At 45.2% G+C, this 16,453-nt stretch overlaps 1 protein-coding gene across 1 annotated transcript in view; it reads right to left on the bottom strand.

Moving 5' to 3' along the window:
• Window positions 1–885: 885 nt before the first annotated feature.
• Window positions 886–16,453, bottom strand: part of LOC147751723 (uncharacterized) — a 120,117-nt gene continuing 104,549 nt past the window's right edge. Inside the window, exon 6 of the mRNA XM_086922212.1 lies at window positions 886–1,426. Coding sequence (XP_086778338.1) covers window positions 1,328–1,426 — 99 coding nt within the window. The 3' untranslated portion in view covers window positions 886–1,327. The remainder of the gene's footprint in view (window positions 1,427–16,453) is intronic.

Here is a 16,453-nt window from a genome sequence, read left to right as displayed (position 1 = left end):
GAATCGGTATTTTTACCGATTCGGTATCTTCCAGATGTAGGTGGGACTCTTCTGAGTCCCACAGGCCTTTCAGATTCGGTATTTTAACACCCAATCCAATTGGGTGTTAAAATACCGAATCCAGGTGTGCATGCACATGTGTGCATGCACACCTATGCCATGTGACAGACAGACATGCCCTTAGGGCATGTCTGTGTGCCACATGGCACACAAGCCAGTATTGGGGGTGCTAGAGGGTGTCAAAGTGACACCCCCTGCACCCTTGCAGAAATCGGTAATTACCGAATCGGTAAATACCGATTCGGTAATGCCCATTGATTCCTATGGGATTCAATGCCCATAGGAATCAATGGGCATTACCGATTCGGTATTTACCGAATCGGTAAATACCGATTCGGTAATTTTTAAAATAAAATTACCTACATCTGCCCTTCTCTTTTTTACCACTTCTTAAATACCGATTCGGTATGAATCGGTATTTATGAAGTGGTAAAAAAGATTTACCTACATTGGGCCCATAGTATGTTACTTCCTTCTGGCGGACATCTTCTCTTGTCATACAAATGATTTGTACCCAAAAAAATAAATTTTCAGACTTCTCCAAAAAACCCCTTTTAAATTGACATGCAAGTCCTGCTTTGTATTTTTGTTGTTTTTATTCTTTCCTTTAGCACCTTAGTTCTATTTATGTTTTTTCTACTTTCAGTTTTCTCAAGTTCGTTTTTTCACTCGCTCTTCTTTCCAGGCAAAACATCTTGCACAAGCATTATGTAGCTTAGTAGACTTCTTAACTGCTCCAGTTAAACATGTAGTGTAACAAGCTGAATGGACTCTGTGATTTAGTAACAATAAATATAATTCAAAAACGAAATTGGACTATGAATATGGTGATCATTGTATACATTTTATTTTTTTCACAATTCTCACTAGAAAATAATTAAGGTTGGCCAGCAATCCTTCTGACTTCATTAGTTTGGAGTCCCTTATTAAAAACATCTTTTCAATAACCAGTCATTAAAAAAGTGTTCTTAGAGCAGAAACCAAATATTTGATTAAAAACTGCTTCATAATAGACTATTACATTTTCCAATATCAATACACCACAGGCAGTTAGCCAGTAACAACCACATTTAAAAAAACATTATTTCACAAAAAATGGTATGAAACATTCAGAGTGACCCAGCACTGGTTTAGGCTTTAAAAGTATCAAAACAATTTCAAGAAGGAAGAATTTAATTAAAAAAACACCAACAAAAATGCCACCTCCTGGGTGTCAAACTAGGTTTAGCCGAAGTCCAGCAACGGTCTGTTACTGCTACCATTTGTCTTATTTGTAGAGTTCGAACATGATCATTCCGGACACAGCAGCAAACAGGACAGTCAGTGTCACATTGCGGCCCACATTATTGGGAGCAAGTGTAGAAACCTATTTAAAAAAGTGAAAAAATGTAAATGAATGTTAAATATAGGTATTCCATGACTTTATACCACAAATAAAAACACAAGGACATGTTCATAATAAGTTCAAGTGTAAAATGAGTATGTTAGGAAAATATATGTTACACTTACTTGTGCCTTAAATTTATGAAATGCAGCCATTCACATAGATTTGTATGTGAATCATGCAAAATTCACGTTATGTATGTGTAAGTATGGTATTCACATATAATTGAGACATATGCTCATTTTCCTTAAGAGAATTAATCAATTTACCAATTTTTAATAAACATTTTACTGTTTCCCCCAAAATATTTCTAATCCATTACACCCCTACCTACACACTACATGTAACAGTTGAGTTAATTGGTGCACTTTTTACAAAATTCGGTCTTCTGAATAGAAAAATAATTCCTAATACTGTGAATGATCTAAAGGTAAATATTTAGTAGGATAAGCAAAATATGAATCATATGCCCGTGGCCAATCCTTTGTCACTCCGCTCGGAATGCTTGCTGTTTGACTCCTACTCAAAGTTTGTGCACATAATGTATTCATGCCATATCCATTTTTACCACAGAGCACACGCGTAAGTTTCTTTTTTAGATCGTGTGTAGTTTACGTGTGCATAGCTAATGATTCTTTCTTGATCTGTGTTTAATGTCTGCCAGGATTGCCCTTCATGGGTCAGAAGGTATTGCATGCGTATGTTCTTCTTAGCAACCGCTGTGCCTGCCTCTGCATCCCCTGATATGCTCATCTATCAAATGAGCCATGGTCTTCAGCATATTATACTGACACCTTAGCCTAGTTAAGTGGGCACTATTTCTCCTGTGGGATAAACGTGATCTGCTGTTTATTTACTGTTTGCATTGGGCACTCAATCGTATGATGGGTACGTGAAGTAATTCATGAGAGCTTAAAGTATTGAATTACTTCATGTCCTTTCTTTAGGACTTATTTTCTTTACCCCGTTACCTTTCCACCCTCAAATTTGGAATACACTGCTTTAAGATGGGTTGTTCCGTCATGCTTTTTAAAAACATTTGTGATTGATTCAGGGCGAATTAGACTATTGAAACAGAACTGCACGTCTCCTTGATCTTGCCCCGAGCTCCTTAACATTCCCCCCACGCCTACACCACATCAAGACTGTTGGACCTTCTGATCTGCCTGATCCCTACATTTAAAGTTTTTGTTGGGGTCTAATGGGACAAAATACGACCATTCTGTCAGCTTGGGTAAAGAAAGAGTACAAAAGAACTATCTGTGAAATTAAGGGAACATCTCTCATCGAGCGCTGTCCCAGCCTCAAACTAGAGCAGTAGAGAAAGAAAGGAGTTCAAATGCAACTCATTACCACTCTGGCCATTATGGATGTGAGATATTCCACCTAATGAATGTTCTTCCTCATATAAAGCGCTCTGATACCTTCGGGTCTATCCAGCGCTATATAAAAATTTTTAAATAAATAACATAACATAACTGCAACACAGCATTTTACTCTATGAAATTATGCACCACACTAAACCATAATGGACATATCATACCACTCCATACCAACTGTACCCCATCATAACACATAATGCGGCATGAAATAAAAACACAGCACAAGATAAATACAATATCACATATGGCATCACATAATATATACCATAAGATTCTTCCTTAAGCTAATATTACATCCAAACTTGTTCTTGTAGTCACTGGCCCAAATGACCTCAAACATGAATGCACCTGACATTCTGCTTCCTAAGTCTATGCCAGCCTTTCCTCAATACCTAATTGCCTCTCGTAGGCACAATAATAGCACACGCCTCCATTCATATTCACCGTACTCTGCCCAACAGCAGTTTCATGTTGGTCTCCTCTAGTCCTTCAAAATTCCTGGGTCTGGGCAGGATCTGCTGTAATCTCTTCAATGCTCCTTGAACCAAGACACAGACTTAACACTCAGTGGACTGAGGACTCAGATAAAACTGACCATGAATTCAACATAGCCTTAGCGCCCGACGTGGCAGGCTCTACCGACCATTAAAGACCCATTACAGAGTCAGTGCCTTTAATGGCAAGTAGCGCTAGCTATGAAGGGCTCTAAGGCTATTAGAACATTCCGCCCTTTGAGGGCAGAATGTTCTAATTTGTAAAACTAAGGCCTCACAGAGCCCGAGGGGGTTGAAATCCCCTCAGGCTCCATGAGGCCTTTGTTCACAGCAACTTCTGTGAACAAACATTGGACTGTTGATGTTCCAAGCGTCTACCAGCCATTAGAAGCCCGGAGCACTCCACTGTCTTCAATGGAGTGCTCAACATTCCAATGTTCTAAAAATTTATGTGTTGATGTATGTTTGAGGCCACAACCTATGAAACTGACAGCATGCTCCTAATGACATCTGTATCTACTCAGAAATCTTGGAATGGCATCAGCAGGTTTCTGCGCCTTTCCACCTTTATTGCATTCTTAGCCCTTTACAACACATTCACAAATCTAGTTCTTTCTAGATAGGGAAATAAGTTAATTATTTATCATTTTACTTCCTTCTGACAAGGACACAGATATTTCATGTGAATCATAACAATGGTACATATGTCGTAAGTTACGCACATGTAATTATGGTATTCCCGTATAATCGAGACCATTTTTTTTAGGAGAATTAAACAATTTACTGAATTTGTTTTAAATGAACTCATTAGAGCAGCAATACTGGTGAGAACTTTGGTAACCTAGATCATTATGCCCTGAGATGAGACTACACCAGTCTCCATTCACTTTTAACAATGGCCTTTATCTAAAACCCTGATGTTCCTATCCTCTCAGAAGCCCAAATTGTTAGGGAAATGAACACCTGGTACTTCCATAGCTCTCCCTCCTATAAACCCTATCTGTAACACAGAAAGCCTGTCTGTGCCTGTAGATAATGTACAGATTAGGGAAAGACAGCGACAAAGGCTACCTATCCATGCAGCTCATCCTGGGTAGAGTTCACCCGGGCTTGGAATAAACTTTAACTAGTCCAGAAGCAAGAACAAAAGGCCAGCTGTTCAGTTACCACTGACAGCAGAACTATCCTTTACTCCACTGACTTATTCTTTGTTCACTGCAGACAGCAGAGCTATTTCTCACTAAGACACAAATCAGATCCCTGACCTGTCTCCTCTAGTTGCTAACCCCATTGGAGACACAGATATGCCTTGGTCTGTTGATCTATCCCTCAACAGGTGTGTGTACGTATTGGTCTGATTAGCTATGTGTCTACCTTTCTGTTTTGGTGTTCCGTTTACATACATTCATCTATCTCATAGCTCACTTAGGTGAGCCCTTTCATGACAACAGTGCCATAGTTAGTACAGCTTAGTTGAAGGGCTGAACAACCAGAACTCCTACACCCACCAAGAGCACTACGCAGGGATAATCCTTGACATGAATCTGACACACTCATGTTAGATTTGAGGGTCACAAAATAGATCTTTGTTATATGAAACACCATCATAGGTTAACTCATCTCACAACCGCAGCAACACCACCCACACTTGCTGCGACCCGAGGAAACGTGAAATATGCCAACCCCCACAGAGGCCCTCCTTTGGGTAAATCAACTATTAGAGACATGAATCTACTCAGGAGAACATAAAAAGCCACAAGAGCAAGCCATTAGTGACTGCTCCAGTATGTAAATATTCTGAGCGTGTTTAGAAAATTACATTGAGGTTGCTGCGTATCAAAATTGAAATAGATGCCGAAGACAAGGGAACAGGGGTCACTGGGCAATGAATATTACCAGAAGAGTGCTGCGCTGAATAAATCACAACTACAGAGAGACTCACCTATTTCGGACGACCGAGGGAACAAAGTCAAATCATTACGCTAGGATTGCACAGGTCACCAATCCAGCAGCCGACATTAGGATCAACTTAAAAAATACTCTGCAATAGTCAGACCCATACACCCAACACAACTACTAACGTACACACTACACTAACCCCTAAGAAATCAAAGTTGTACCCAGTACAGAAGAAAGTCTTGAAGACCACAACAAGATGGATTAAATGACACAGCCTACACAGGTTAGGCGAAGGGTCAAATGATCTGCACCCCCACTGTTCTACACCCAACATAGAAAACCCGAAAAACAATTTCACCCTCTGTCAGAAATTGAGTTGTTGGTTGAGGAGGGTGAAACTCTACTCATGCAACAGCCACAATCCTTGTCAGGGTGAAACCACAAAAGTCACTACATTAACCTGTAAAATGTAAATGTAAATCCAGTACTTGTATAGCACACTAATCACCCCCAAAGGGGTCTCTCGTCGATGAGGGCCGTTGGGAAGATTAAGCGAGCTATTGCCCAGAGTCGCATGGTGCTGGGCAGATCCCTGCCGCCGGAGCCAGGGATTGAACCGTGATCTCCAGCGTCCAGTGTCAGTCGCCCTAGCCGCGGCGCCACACCTCTTCCCTATACTTAAACCTCTGCCGGCTTGGCACAAAAGCAGTCAGTTTTGATAAAGGCAATGTGTAAAGTATCTATGTAGCACTCAAACAGGAATAAAGTGAAAAAACAGCACACAACAAATCCCACACCAATTTAGAAAATTGGAGTACATTTTAATAGATTATTTGACACTAAAACAGCAAATATCCAATCAGTAAAACCGAAGTTACGAAATTTTAAAGGTTTTAGTAGAATCTAGATTCTATGTCAGGACCGGAGGCGAGGATTATGCTCATTCTTTCTTCACCTTTATTAACAAAATTTCAACAGCAGCTTATCACCATCTTATAACAAACTACATTTCCCATAAAGTCAGGGAAAAGAAAAACAGTCCCTTATGTAGTCCATTCACTGTGTCCATGACTCTCAGTCAATAAATCATCCTGCCACTTCCTCTTTCTTCCCTGCTCGGCAGCTTGAGTTAAGTGCTTTTCTTTGTTTCTTGATTCTCAGTGTTATGGTTATTTGTGTGTGCCTTCAGGGGGATTCTGTGCTTTGTTTTTTTTTTTCCTCCACAGATTACCTGTCTGCCGCGGGAACGCTAGTGTGCTCCTTACGCGGCTTGTTCTCCCTCTGCTGTGATCGCGGTGCGGTCCTCCGCCTGCTAGAGGGCGCTGTGGGGGCGACGCACCTTGGTGTTCTCGGAGCGCTTTTCAGTCAAAAAAACAGTGAAATGCGCTCCGGTCACCAAATACTGTCCGCGCCCGTTGCTGGCTGCCTGAATCGCCCAGTTTTGCCTGGGTCAGTATTTCTCCCCAAATTTGTTCACGCCCACATCGTGGGTCGGTAGTGGTGTGGTGCACTGTGGAGCTCCTCTCCTCATGCCCGGTGTCACAGGTAGGTAATTGGCATGGTGGGGCTTCAGGCTGATTTCCACACGGACACCTGTGACAGGCAGGAGGATTACTGTGTATTGGTGGGAGCATTGGTGTCCTGGGGTTCACTGCCCCGCTAAAGTTGTGCCTTGGGCCATAATAAATATTCTGAGAGACCCTAAGCTAGTGATTCCTCGCCCTACGCGTGAGGTTGCTCCTTGGGGCTGTCCGGTGTGTAATCCTCACTTACTATTATTGGTAATATTGTTAGGTGGATTTTACTATGGAGCATGAATACTATGAGGAGGAAGCCTCCTTAGCATATTTATAATGGGATGATGAGTTTTATAATAAGGTGGACAACTCAATTTACAGGGCAGTCACGGAGCTATTGACTCCCATGGCGCAACGCTTGGATGACAAAATAGAGCAGTTGTGTGCCAAGGTGGGACCCTCCCCTCCAGTGGGCCCTGTACCTTTGGGAGAATCGGGGCCAGCCCAAGTAGATGGTGAGGGGTCCCCTCCCCACAAGAAGAAATGCGAAGGGGGGGTTGACACGGATGCATTTGAACGCCTTAAGCAGGCTTTTCTAGAGCATACGGCCACCATTTTAACCCCCCAGGATCCCGCTCCTCAGAGTCAGGAGCCCCAACCGGCTTCACCTCAGACACAGCAAGGGGACACCCCGGATGTTTCAGATGATGAGGCGTGCTCCTCGAGGTCTTGGAGGCCATCGGGGTCTACTGACCCTCTGAAGGCAGGCATAGCGGATATGTTAGACCCAGATGAGATTGTACATCCTAGGTCGGCGGAATGAGTTCCCGCAGAGAAGGCAGCCTTGTATGTGGCGTCGCACCTAAGGAAGCCCTTGGAGAATGAGGCAGGAGTTGGTTGAGAGCTGAATGCTCCCGGCCTACGTTAGAGGGTAAGGTGTCGCTCACTCCCGAGATTGAGGGGAAGATGGCCACCTTTCTGGCTAAGTTTATAAAGGACCCCAAGAAAGGGACAGATCGTTAGTGGCGCGCATGCCAGGATAAATTGCTGGATGCCATTGGTCCAATGACGAAAATATTGGACATGGCGGAGGAGGCCTGTAGCTCAGGTTCCCTTATTGACCTGGAAGGCTTGTCGGCTTGGGCGCAGCGCGCAATTTGCTTTATGGGAAATGCGAATTGCGCTCTCTCGACGGAGAGGCGCAGATCACTCTTAATTAAAGTTGATCCCAAGCTTGGTAATCTAGCATGCTCAGAGGCCGGAGCATCATCGCAAGGGGTTTGTTTGATGAACCTTTTATTAAAGAGCTAGGAAAGTTCGTCGCCACGTTCACGTCCTTAGATAAGGTGCAGGCGAATATCAAGAGGATCTTTAGTCCTCGGGTTTCCCGCTGGGCCGGTCAGGGCAGGAGCCGCCCGCACGGCCGTGCTCAGAACCAGCATCCCCAGGGCAGGGGACAAGGCTCCGGACATGGACAGTACCAGACAGACCAACGATTTACTAACTTCTACCCGACCAGGGGGCAGCGCTTCCGCAGCCGAGGAGGCTACAGAGGTCACGACTGCAATGCCAACGGTGAGTGTTTTGTCCGCTGCGCAATTGCGAGTCGGGGGCAGGCTGGCACAGTTTTTGCCCCGCTTGGGAAGCTCCTACTGGGGATGCCTGGGTACTTCCAATGGTAAGGTGGTTCCAGATAGAGTTTTACAGTTGTCCCAGTCAGGATGTTTGTCCCCGGCCAATAGTTTTCAGTCCGGCAGATGCGGCTATGGTGGACAAGGAAGTGGCCGAATTGCTCCGCAAAGGCGCAGTGTGCCAGACGGAGGTTCATCCCACGGGGGTTCCTCAGCAACATCTTTTTAGTGGACAAGGCCGACGGGGTTGGAGACCGGTCATCAATCTTCGGGAATTCGAGTGGCTGGTGTACAGACATTTCAAGATGGAGGGCATTCATCTGCTCAGGGATGTACTCCTGCCACTCGATTGGATGGTGAGGCTGGACCTGAAGGATGTGTACCTCGTGGTGCCGGTTTTTCCTCCGCACAGGCGGGTCCTCCAGTTTCTTTGGCGGGACAGGCTTATGTATTCCAATGCCTTCCATTCTGACTTTCCTCAACTTCGTGGTGCTTCACAAAGGTCCTCAGGCCGGCGGTGGAATACTTCAGAGCGCACGGGGTCCGCTTGATAGTCTACTTGGACGATATTCTCATCCTAGCCCAGTGTCCCTTACAGTTGCGGGCCCACCTGCAGATGGCGGTGTCCTTACTTCAGAAGTTGGGGTTCGTAATCAACGAACAGAAATCCCTCCTGGTCCCGACTCAGAAAGCTTCTTTTTTAGGTTTTGTGATAGACTCCATCTTCGCCACGCTCAGTCTGCCCTCCAGGAAGGTGGTGAAGATCCGTCACGAAATCCGTCAGACCCTGGCCAAGCAGGAGACTTCCTTACGACAGATAACACGACTGGTAGGTCTCTTCTCTGTCTCTATTCAAGCAATTTTCCTGGGCCCATTGCACTACCGGGCCCTTCAGCGCTTAAAGGCGCATCATCTGCGGTAGGGCCTGACGTACTCTCTGGTGGTTCTGCTGACAGACGAGGTGCGCGAGGAGTTGGAGTGGTGGCTATCCCATATGGAGGCCTGGAGCGGAAGGGCAATCTTTGGTTCCGCTCCCAACTTGGTGATTGAGTCGGATGCAAGCAGGGCAGGCTGGGGTGCGCGGTGTGGGGAATTCTCCACCGGCGGAAGTTGGTCTCCTCGAGCAGCAACTTCATATCAATTGCCTCGAGCTCCTGGCGGGCACCTTTGTAGTCAGATGCTGGACCAAGGACCGTGTGCAAGCTTGGGTTCTCCTGAAAATGGACAATGTGTCGGCAGTCAGGTATATCAATCACCTGGGCGGCACTCGGTCCAAGGCCTTGCCGAACATGGGGAAAAAGTTGTGGGAGTTCTGCCTCTCCAATCACATACCGGTCACAGCGGAATACCTTCCAGGGAAGGAGAACTTGGTGGCGGATTGGCACTCCCACTATCTCCGAGACGCCAGCGTTTGGAAGCTGGATCCAATGATTTTTCAGTGCCTGCAGGAACGTTGGGGTCCTTTCTCCATCGACCTCTTTGCTTGTTGCCTGGACCGACAACTTCACAGCTCTTCAGTTGAAGGCCGGATCCTCTGGGTGGTAGCATCAGATGCGTTCAGCCAGGTGTGAAGTCAGGAGAGCGGATATGTCTTTCCTCCTTTCTCCATGATCACCCAGGTCCGCAGACAGGGAGCCTCTGTGGTTCTAATAACACAGTTTTGGGGGTCGCAAGTATGGTTTCTGGTTCTACTGAAACTTTCTTGGGATTCTCCAATCTGACTCCTCCCAACTCCCCATCTCCTGTTGAGTCCGGAGGGGACTCCTCACTGGTTGGTGGAGGAAGGCTCGCTCCAGCTTATGGCATGGCAGATTACAGGCAACGCTGGAGATTGCCGGGCTTTTTGAGGCACGCTGAGCTCTTATAGTCCAGAGCTTGGGCAGACAGCACGTCAAAGCGATGCAAATAGGCCTGGACGCGACGGGAAGTGGATCCCGTGGTCGCAGATCTGACGCACAATCTAAATTATCTTGCAGATTTGGCTCAGAAAGGTCTAGCGTATAGGTCAGTGAACACGGTCCGCTCGGTTATTTCGGCGGGGCATACTCCAGTGGATGGAGCCCCTTTGGAGGAACATCCTTTTGTTTGCTAATTGCTAAAAGGCATCAGATTATCGTTACCGCCGGAGCCCCGCTATTCCGTCCTTTGGGACGTGAACCAGGTTTTGAATTTTTTGCTGTCCTGGCAACCAAATGGTTTCCTTTCTAGGAAGGAGTTGTTGGCAAAATTGGCGATGTTGTTATGTTTGGTGTCATGCAGGAGAGTTTCAGACGTCCGAGCGTTGGATATTACAGCAAGGGTTTTCTCCCCCGAGGGTTACCTTCACGTGAGTAGACAAACTAAGTCCAATACTCGCATGATTTCTTATCCTGCTTTTGTGGAATCCCCAGAGCTCTGTGTGGTGCAATGCTTAAAAGCTTATGAAGTTGCCACAGAGAAAGTTCGTCCTCCGAGCGAGCAACAACTCCTGATAGCCCTCAAGAAGCCTTTCAAAGGAGTTTCCTCTCCCACTATAGCCCGCTGGGTGCGGTGGATCATGCAAGAGGCGGGCATTAATACGAGAGCTTTCGGTGCGCACTCCGCTCGAGGTGCAATGGCCTCAAAAACGTTCAGCCGTGGAGTGCGCTTGGAGGACCTAATGAGTGCAGAGGATTGGTCATCGGACTCAGTCCTTTAAAAAGGTTCTACTTTAAGCCACTGCTGTATATGGCTCAAGTGGTTGTGGATAAGCTTTAAAGGAGCATAATCCTCGCCTCCGGTCCTGACATAGAATAGAAATTAGCCTAGCCTATGAGAAGGTAAGTTTCAATTCTATTAATTCTATTATTATCCCTTCCAGCAAGCGCGTTGGTTGCTGTCCCACCCCGTATGGTTGTAAGTAATCATTTTTCAATTTCTAGAGTATCATGAAATAAGACTGGCTGGGTTCTATGAAAAGAGGTTTATTGCTTGTGCAATTATGTCATTTACATAATAATCAAAGTTGTAGTTCGCTTGCATTGTTTTTCCATACAATAAGGCTGTGATTAATCGCTGTCGTTTTTTTCAGGAAACGAAAATGCGAAACAGAATGCGTAACTATGGGAGAGATCCTCCAGCGAAGAAAGAGGAAGTGCAGGAAGTGACAGGATGATTTATTGGCTGAGAGTCATGGACACAGTGAATGGACTACATAAGGGACTGTTTTTCTTTTCCCTGGTTTTATGGGAAATGAAGTTTGTTATAAGATGGTGATGAAATGAAATGAAATGAAAGGTATTTGTAGAGCGCATGGCTACCATGAGGCCTCCCAGTGCTAAGGACCTGTTGTGTGAGTGTCCACTTTAACTGAATGGATATAGGAATGTTTTCAACTGCTTACGAAAAAAACAAATGGTTTTCTTCCAGTCGAATGTGGTCAGGGAGAGTGTTCCATCTTCTGGAGGCCACGTATGAGAAGCTTTGGCCCCCGCTTCTGGTCTAGTAGATTCTCAGTATAGTAGCTAGGCGTTTGTTTGCAGAGCGAAGAGCTCTGTTGGAGTGGTATGGGGCAATGATGGACTAGAATTGTCGGGCTTTTCTTGGTCATGATCTTATGGGTGATGCAGAGGACTTTGAATAAAATCCTCTCAGCGACGGGTAGCCATTGAAGAGAGGCTATAGCTGCTCGGGCTGACTCTCTGCGGGGAATATTCAGAAGCATTCTAGCTGCACAATTCTGGACTGCCTGGAGTCTCATTATTGTGAACCGGGGTGCTCCCGCATAAAGAGCATTAGAGTACTTCAAGCGGGAAAGAATTAATGCTTGGACCACTAGTTTCTTGGTCTCCCAGGTTAATATCGGAAAAACTTTTCTCATCATCCTGAGTAAACCAAAGCAGCATCCAGCAACCTTCTGTGCTTGAACTTTCATGTTTAGTTTACTGTCCAGCCAGACTCCTAGACTCTTTATTTGATCTTTAGGGGTGGGTGAGGTGCCCAAACAGTTAGGCCAAATAGGAGTGGACCCCTCTGAAAGAGGTTTACCCAAGAGCATCACTTCTGTTTTTGCTCCATTTAATTGAAGGAAGGAGCGTTCCATCCAGGCTGAGATATTTTTAAGACAGTTGGCTAGATTATCTGGGTTGTGTCCAGGTTTGTTGAGGGATACTATCAGTTGGGTGTCGTCAGCGTATGTGACTATTCGAATGCCAAAGGGCTCCACAATTTTGGCCAAGGGACTCACATAAATATTAAAAAGGGTGGGGTTCAGAGATGAGCCCTGTGGCACCCCACAATTCAGAGGCAAGCTTTTGAAGGTGGAATTTTCCTCAAAGACCTGGAATCAGCGGCACTCAAGGAAGGACTCTAGCCAACTAAGTGCAACCCCCGAAATTCCTGCATCTCTAATCGTCGAGATAAGCAGGTGGTGGTTCACGATAGCGAAGGCTGCACTTAGGTCCAGGAGGATAATAGCCGCCGAACCTCCTGCGTCCATAATTTTTCTGGTTTTCTCAGTGACGGCGATCAAGGCTGTTTCTGTGCCCTGCTGGGGTCTGAACCCTGTTTGTGTGGGATGGAAACAGCCGCTCCCTTCCAGATATGAGGACAGTATACCATTCACATGTTTCTCTGTGATTTTTGAAATTCCTGGCAGCAAAGAAATGGGGCGATAGTTCGAGAACACTTCTGGGTCGGCTCCTACCTTTTTCAGCATTGCTCTGACCATGGCTTGCTTCCATGAAGATGGAACCTTGCCTGTGCTTAGGGATAGGTTGATGAGTTCTAAAATGGTGGGGGCGACTGTGTGAGAGACTAGATTTAGAACGGTAGGTGGGGCCATGTCTTTTGGAGATCCTGACTTTAACTTATTCAAAAGAATTAATAGGGAGTCCAGGCCCATGGGAGGGAAGGCTTCTAAAGTCGTTGCTAATTGTCCCCCGCAATATCCGTCTGAGTAAGGTTTTGGGCGGTAGTCGGCGAAGGAAAAGTTAGGTAAATGGATTGAATTTTTGTATGGAAAAATTCTGCTATGTCATTGCAGAGTTTGAGTTTCAGTTACAGCAGGTTCTGGAGGTGTCATGGTAGTGATTGTTTTAAAAATCCTAAACATTTCTCGTGGTGCGTTGGCGGCTGAGGATATTTTAGTTTCGTAGTATTTGGCTTGGGTTCTGCGGATGTACAGCTTATACACTTTCACCACTTCTCTGTAGATTTGCTTTTTTTTCTCTGAAAAGTCTTTCCTCTACTGTCTCTCTGTTTGTTTACAGTTGAGTTTAAGTTCTCTAAGGCCGACGGTGTACCACGCTATCTTTTAAGCTGCTGTTGGAATTTTGTTAATAAAGGTGAAGAAAGAATTAGCATAATCCTTGCCTCCGCGTCCTTAATAGAATTGAAACGTACCTTCTCATAGGCTAGGCAAATTTCTATTCTAGATCAAAGCACCAACAGTGGACATCTAGGAAGAGGTGTGGTGCAGCGGCCAGGGCGGCTGACTCCGGACCACGGGGGCTCACGGTTCAAGCCCCGGCGATGGCGGCAGGTTAGCCCAGCACCTTGTGACTCTGGGCAATAGTCTCTTAATCTTCCTGACGGGCCCCCAACATCGGGACACCTCGCCTGGTATTATTATTAGTCACACGAGCCCAGGGCATAGTCAAAGGTTATAGCTTATCGCAATGGAGCGGAGTTCGGATACACAAACTGGATTGGGCCCAGTATCCACTTACCTTCCAACTTGGAATAAATTTAGAAAAAGACATGTCTGAGAAGGTAAAGTTCAGCAGGGCAAGGCAGCCAGCAGTGTTTGAGTAGGAAGCATTGTCATTGGGGAGCCTTTTGACAAAGTTGTCATGAATAGTCTACATTCCAACTTATGCCCTAATTACGATGCCGGTCAGACGTTGGTCAAACCGTTATCATTGCAGATAAAGGGACTGGCTGACAGGTAGTCGGTATGTATGTTTTGAAAGATAAAGGGACTGGCTGACAGGTAGTCGGTAAGTATGTTTTGAAAAATCCCTTCCCCATGTGGCAGGCACCCTGATATGGCAGACACCTCATGGTGCCTGCCACATGGTGCAAGGATGTTTGTGGGGCATCTGTGGTGCCCCCTGGCCTTATAGCAGAAGCCACGGAGGCAAATTTTACTATGTTTTAGGTGAATGAGCACAAGCACTTTAGCACTCGTTAGCAGGGGGAGGGTGCACAGAGTCCTAAGGCCAACACAAATGAATTCAGCCAAACAGGAGGTGAGAAGGTGAAATGTTTGGGGGAAGACTACACTAAGGCTAACCGGTCTAACACCCTCCAAGGGTTTTTACTTTCAGGATGAGAAGACCTACCACAACCCCTTTCAGAATGCAATCACAGGAAAATGCCAACATCCAGCACAACACCACTCTCACTATATTGGGCATTTTATGTCTACAAACAGCCACCTAGATGATCGTACATGCATAAATAATTGCACATTTTGAAGGAATAATATCAACAAGCAGTGTAATGAGGGAGTCTTAAACAAGTAACTTGAGTATGGGAACCTGTGCCATGCTGCCAACCACAGTAAAGAATTGAAGGGTTCTAATGACTTTTATTAAACACAAATACAGTGCAACACATCTGGGGTCCATGTGCAGTTGCATGTCTGTATTACTATTGCATATGGTTAAAAAAAACTGATCAAAGGTTTTAGTGAAATATGTTTTTTGGGAAGCATTTTATAGAATAAAAGAAGCTTGTTTACTAGGCAGAGTCAGCATGTATGTTTGATTGCATATATATGATACATTAGTGCAATTGAGGTGCAGAATATGCTGTGACACAAGGTAGTTTAAATAGCATGTAGCAAATACACAGCACCTAATTCACCAAGCACTTCATGCAAAAGTCGATAAGTACTTCTGAAGGATTTCATTTTTTGAAGAAGACTCCTGATTGTCAGAGATACACAAAGAATCCCAGGGTGTAATCCTGGAGTGTAAGACAGCTGTAAAAGTATTCCTACATTCAAAATGTACAGATGCAGTTTCCCACGAGGAGGAAAATCTGCACTGGTATTTCATATTGAAACGCACATTTGCACATATAAATAAAATAGGTTTCCTGTGGCCAAGCCCCCTCCCCCGCCATGAAGGAGTTGCCTTCCCTTAGCCATCCTTGAAAGGGACTCGCTCCTGCATTTAACGGAATCAGTTGTATGTTTGTTTCCAAGGTAGCCTACTGCCTGCACATTATTTGTAAATACTCACAAACGTACAGGTACATATTATGGAGCTGAATTTAGAAAGGGGAGATGAGTGATCCGTTTGATTAGACAGAGGATATCCATATTCCTGTCTCTGATTTCCAAGGGCCACAGGATAGAGCAGCCTACTGTGTCAAAGGCACCAACGAGGCATTGGACGGATGAGAACAGCAACTCCATCGTTTTTGGCTTGCGCCTCGCGGCAGTCCCAGACAGAGATGACCGCTTGATAAAGGGCCTGGTTTTAGTTGGTTCAGGATGTTGTGTGTTTATATTGTGCCTATCAGCTCATCCTACCTGGTGTGTTTGAGAAGAGTGATACAGGAGCAAGATCTTAACTGTCTCTGTCTTTTGATTCCAGAAGAGTATTATTACATAGGATTTCCATGGAGTTCAATAATCATTTAATTCTTTGAGTGTGTATTTCTGATAATGTATTTCTGATGACAGCACATCTTTCCTTCATACTGAGGACCTCAGTAGTAGCTGAGCTATTGTTTGTATACAAGTGTGTCTGATTGGGGCGGACTCTTGCACCTTTAGTAATGTTGAATTTGGAGGCCACAAACATTGTGTAACCAATGCTGGAGATTATTTAAGGCATGTGACACAGAGTGATGTCAAGGTGTACTGGGGCTGTGGTCTCGAGGAAGTGATGTCAAGGTGCTGGTGGGGATTTGGTCTCAAGGGCTGGTATTAGTTACTGTATGCTTTTTCTTGCGTGGGTGTTGGTTCATGGAGATGTATGAGAACGGCTTGTGGAAAATGTTGGATATATGAGTATTCCATGGAAAGATTAGATGGCCTGACAGCGATATGTTTTTGAGGCGAAGCTGCTGCCAAGGGCGAGTCCTGCTAAACAGGTTTGTCTTTTTACAGTTT

Source organism: Lissotriton vulgaris, chromosome 1_1, assembly GCF_964263255.1.
Source record: "Lissotriton vulgaris chromosome 1_1, aLisVul1.2, whole genome shotgun sequence".
NCBI classification, from domain to species: Eukaryota; Metazoa; Chordata; class Amphibia; order Caudata; family Salamandridae; genus Lissotriton; species Lissotriton vulgaris.
This window is presented reverse-complemented; position numbering and strand designations above follow the sequence as displayed.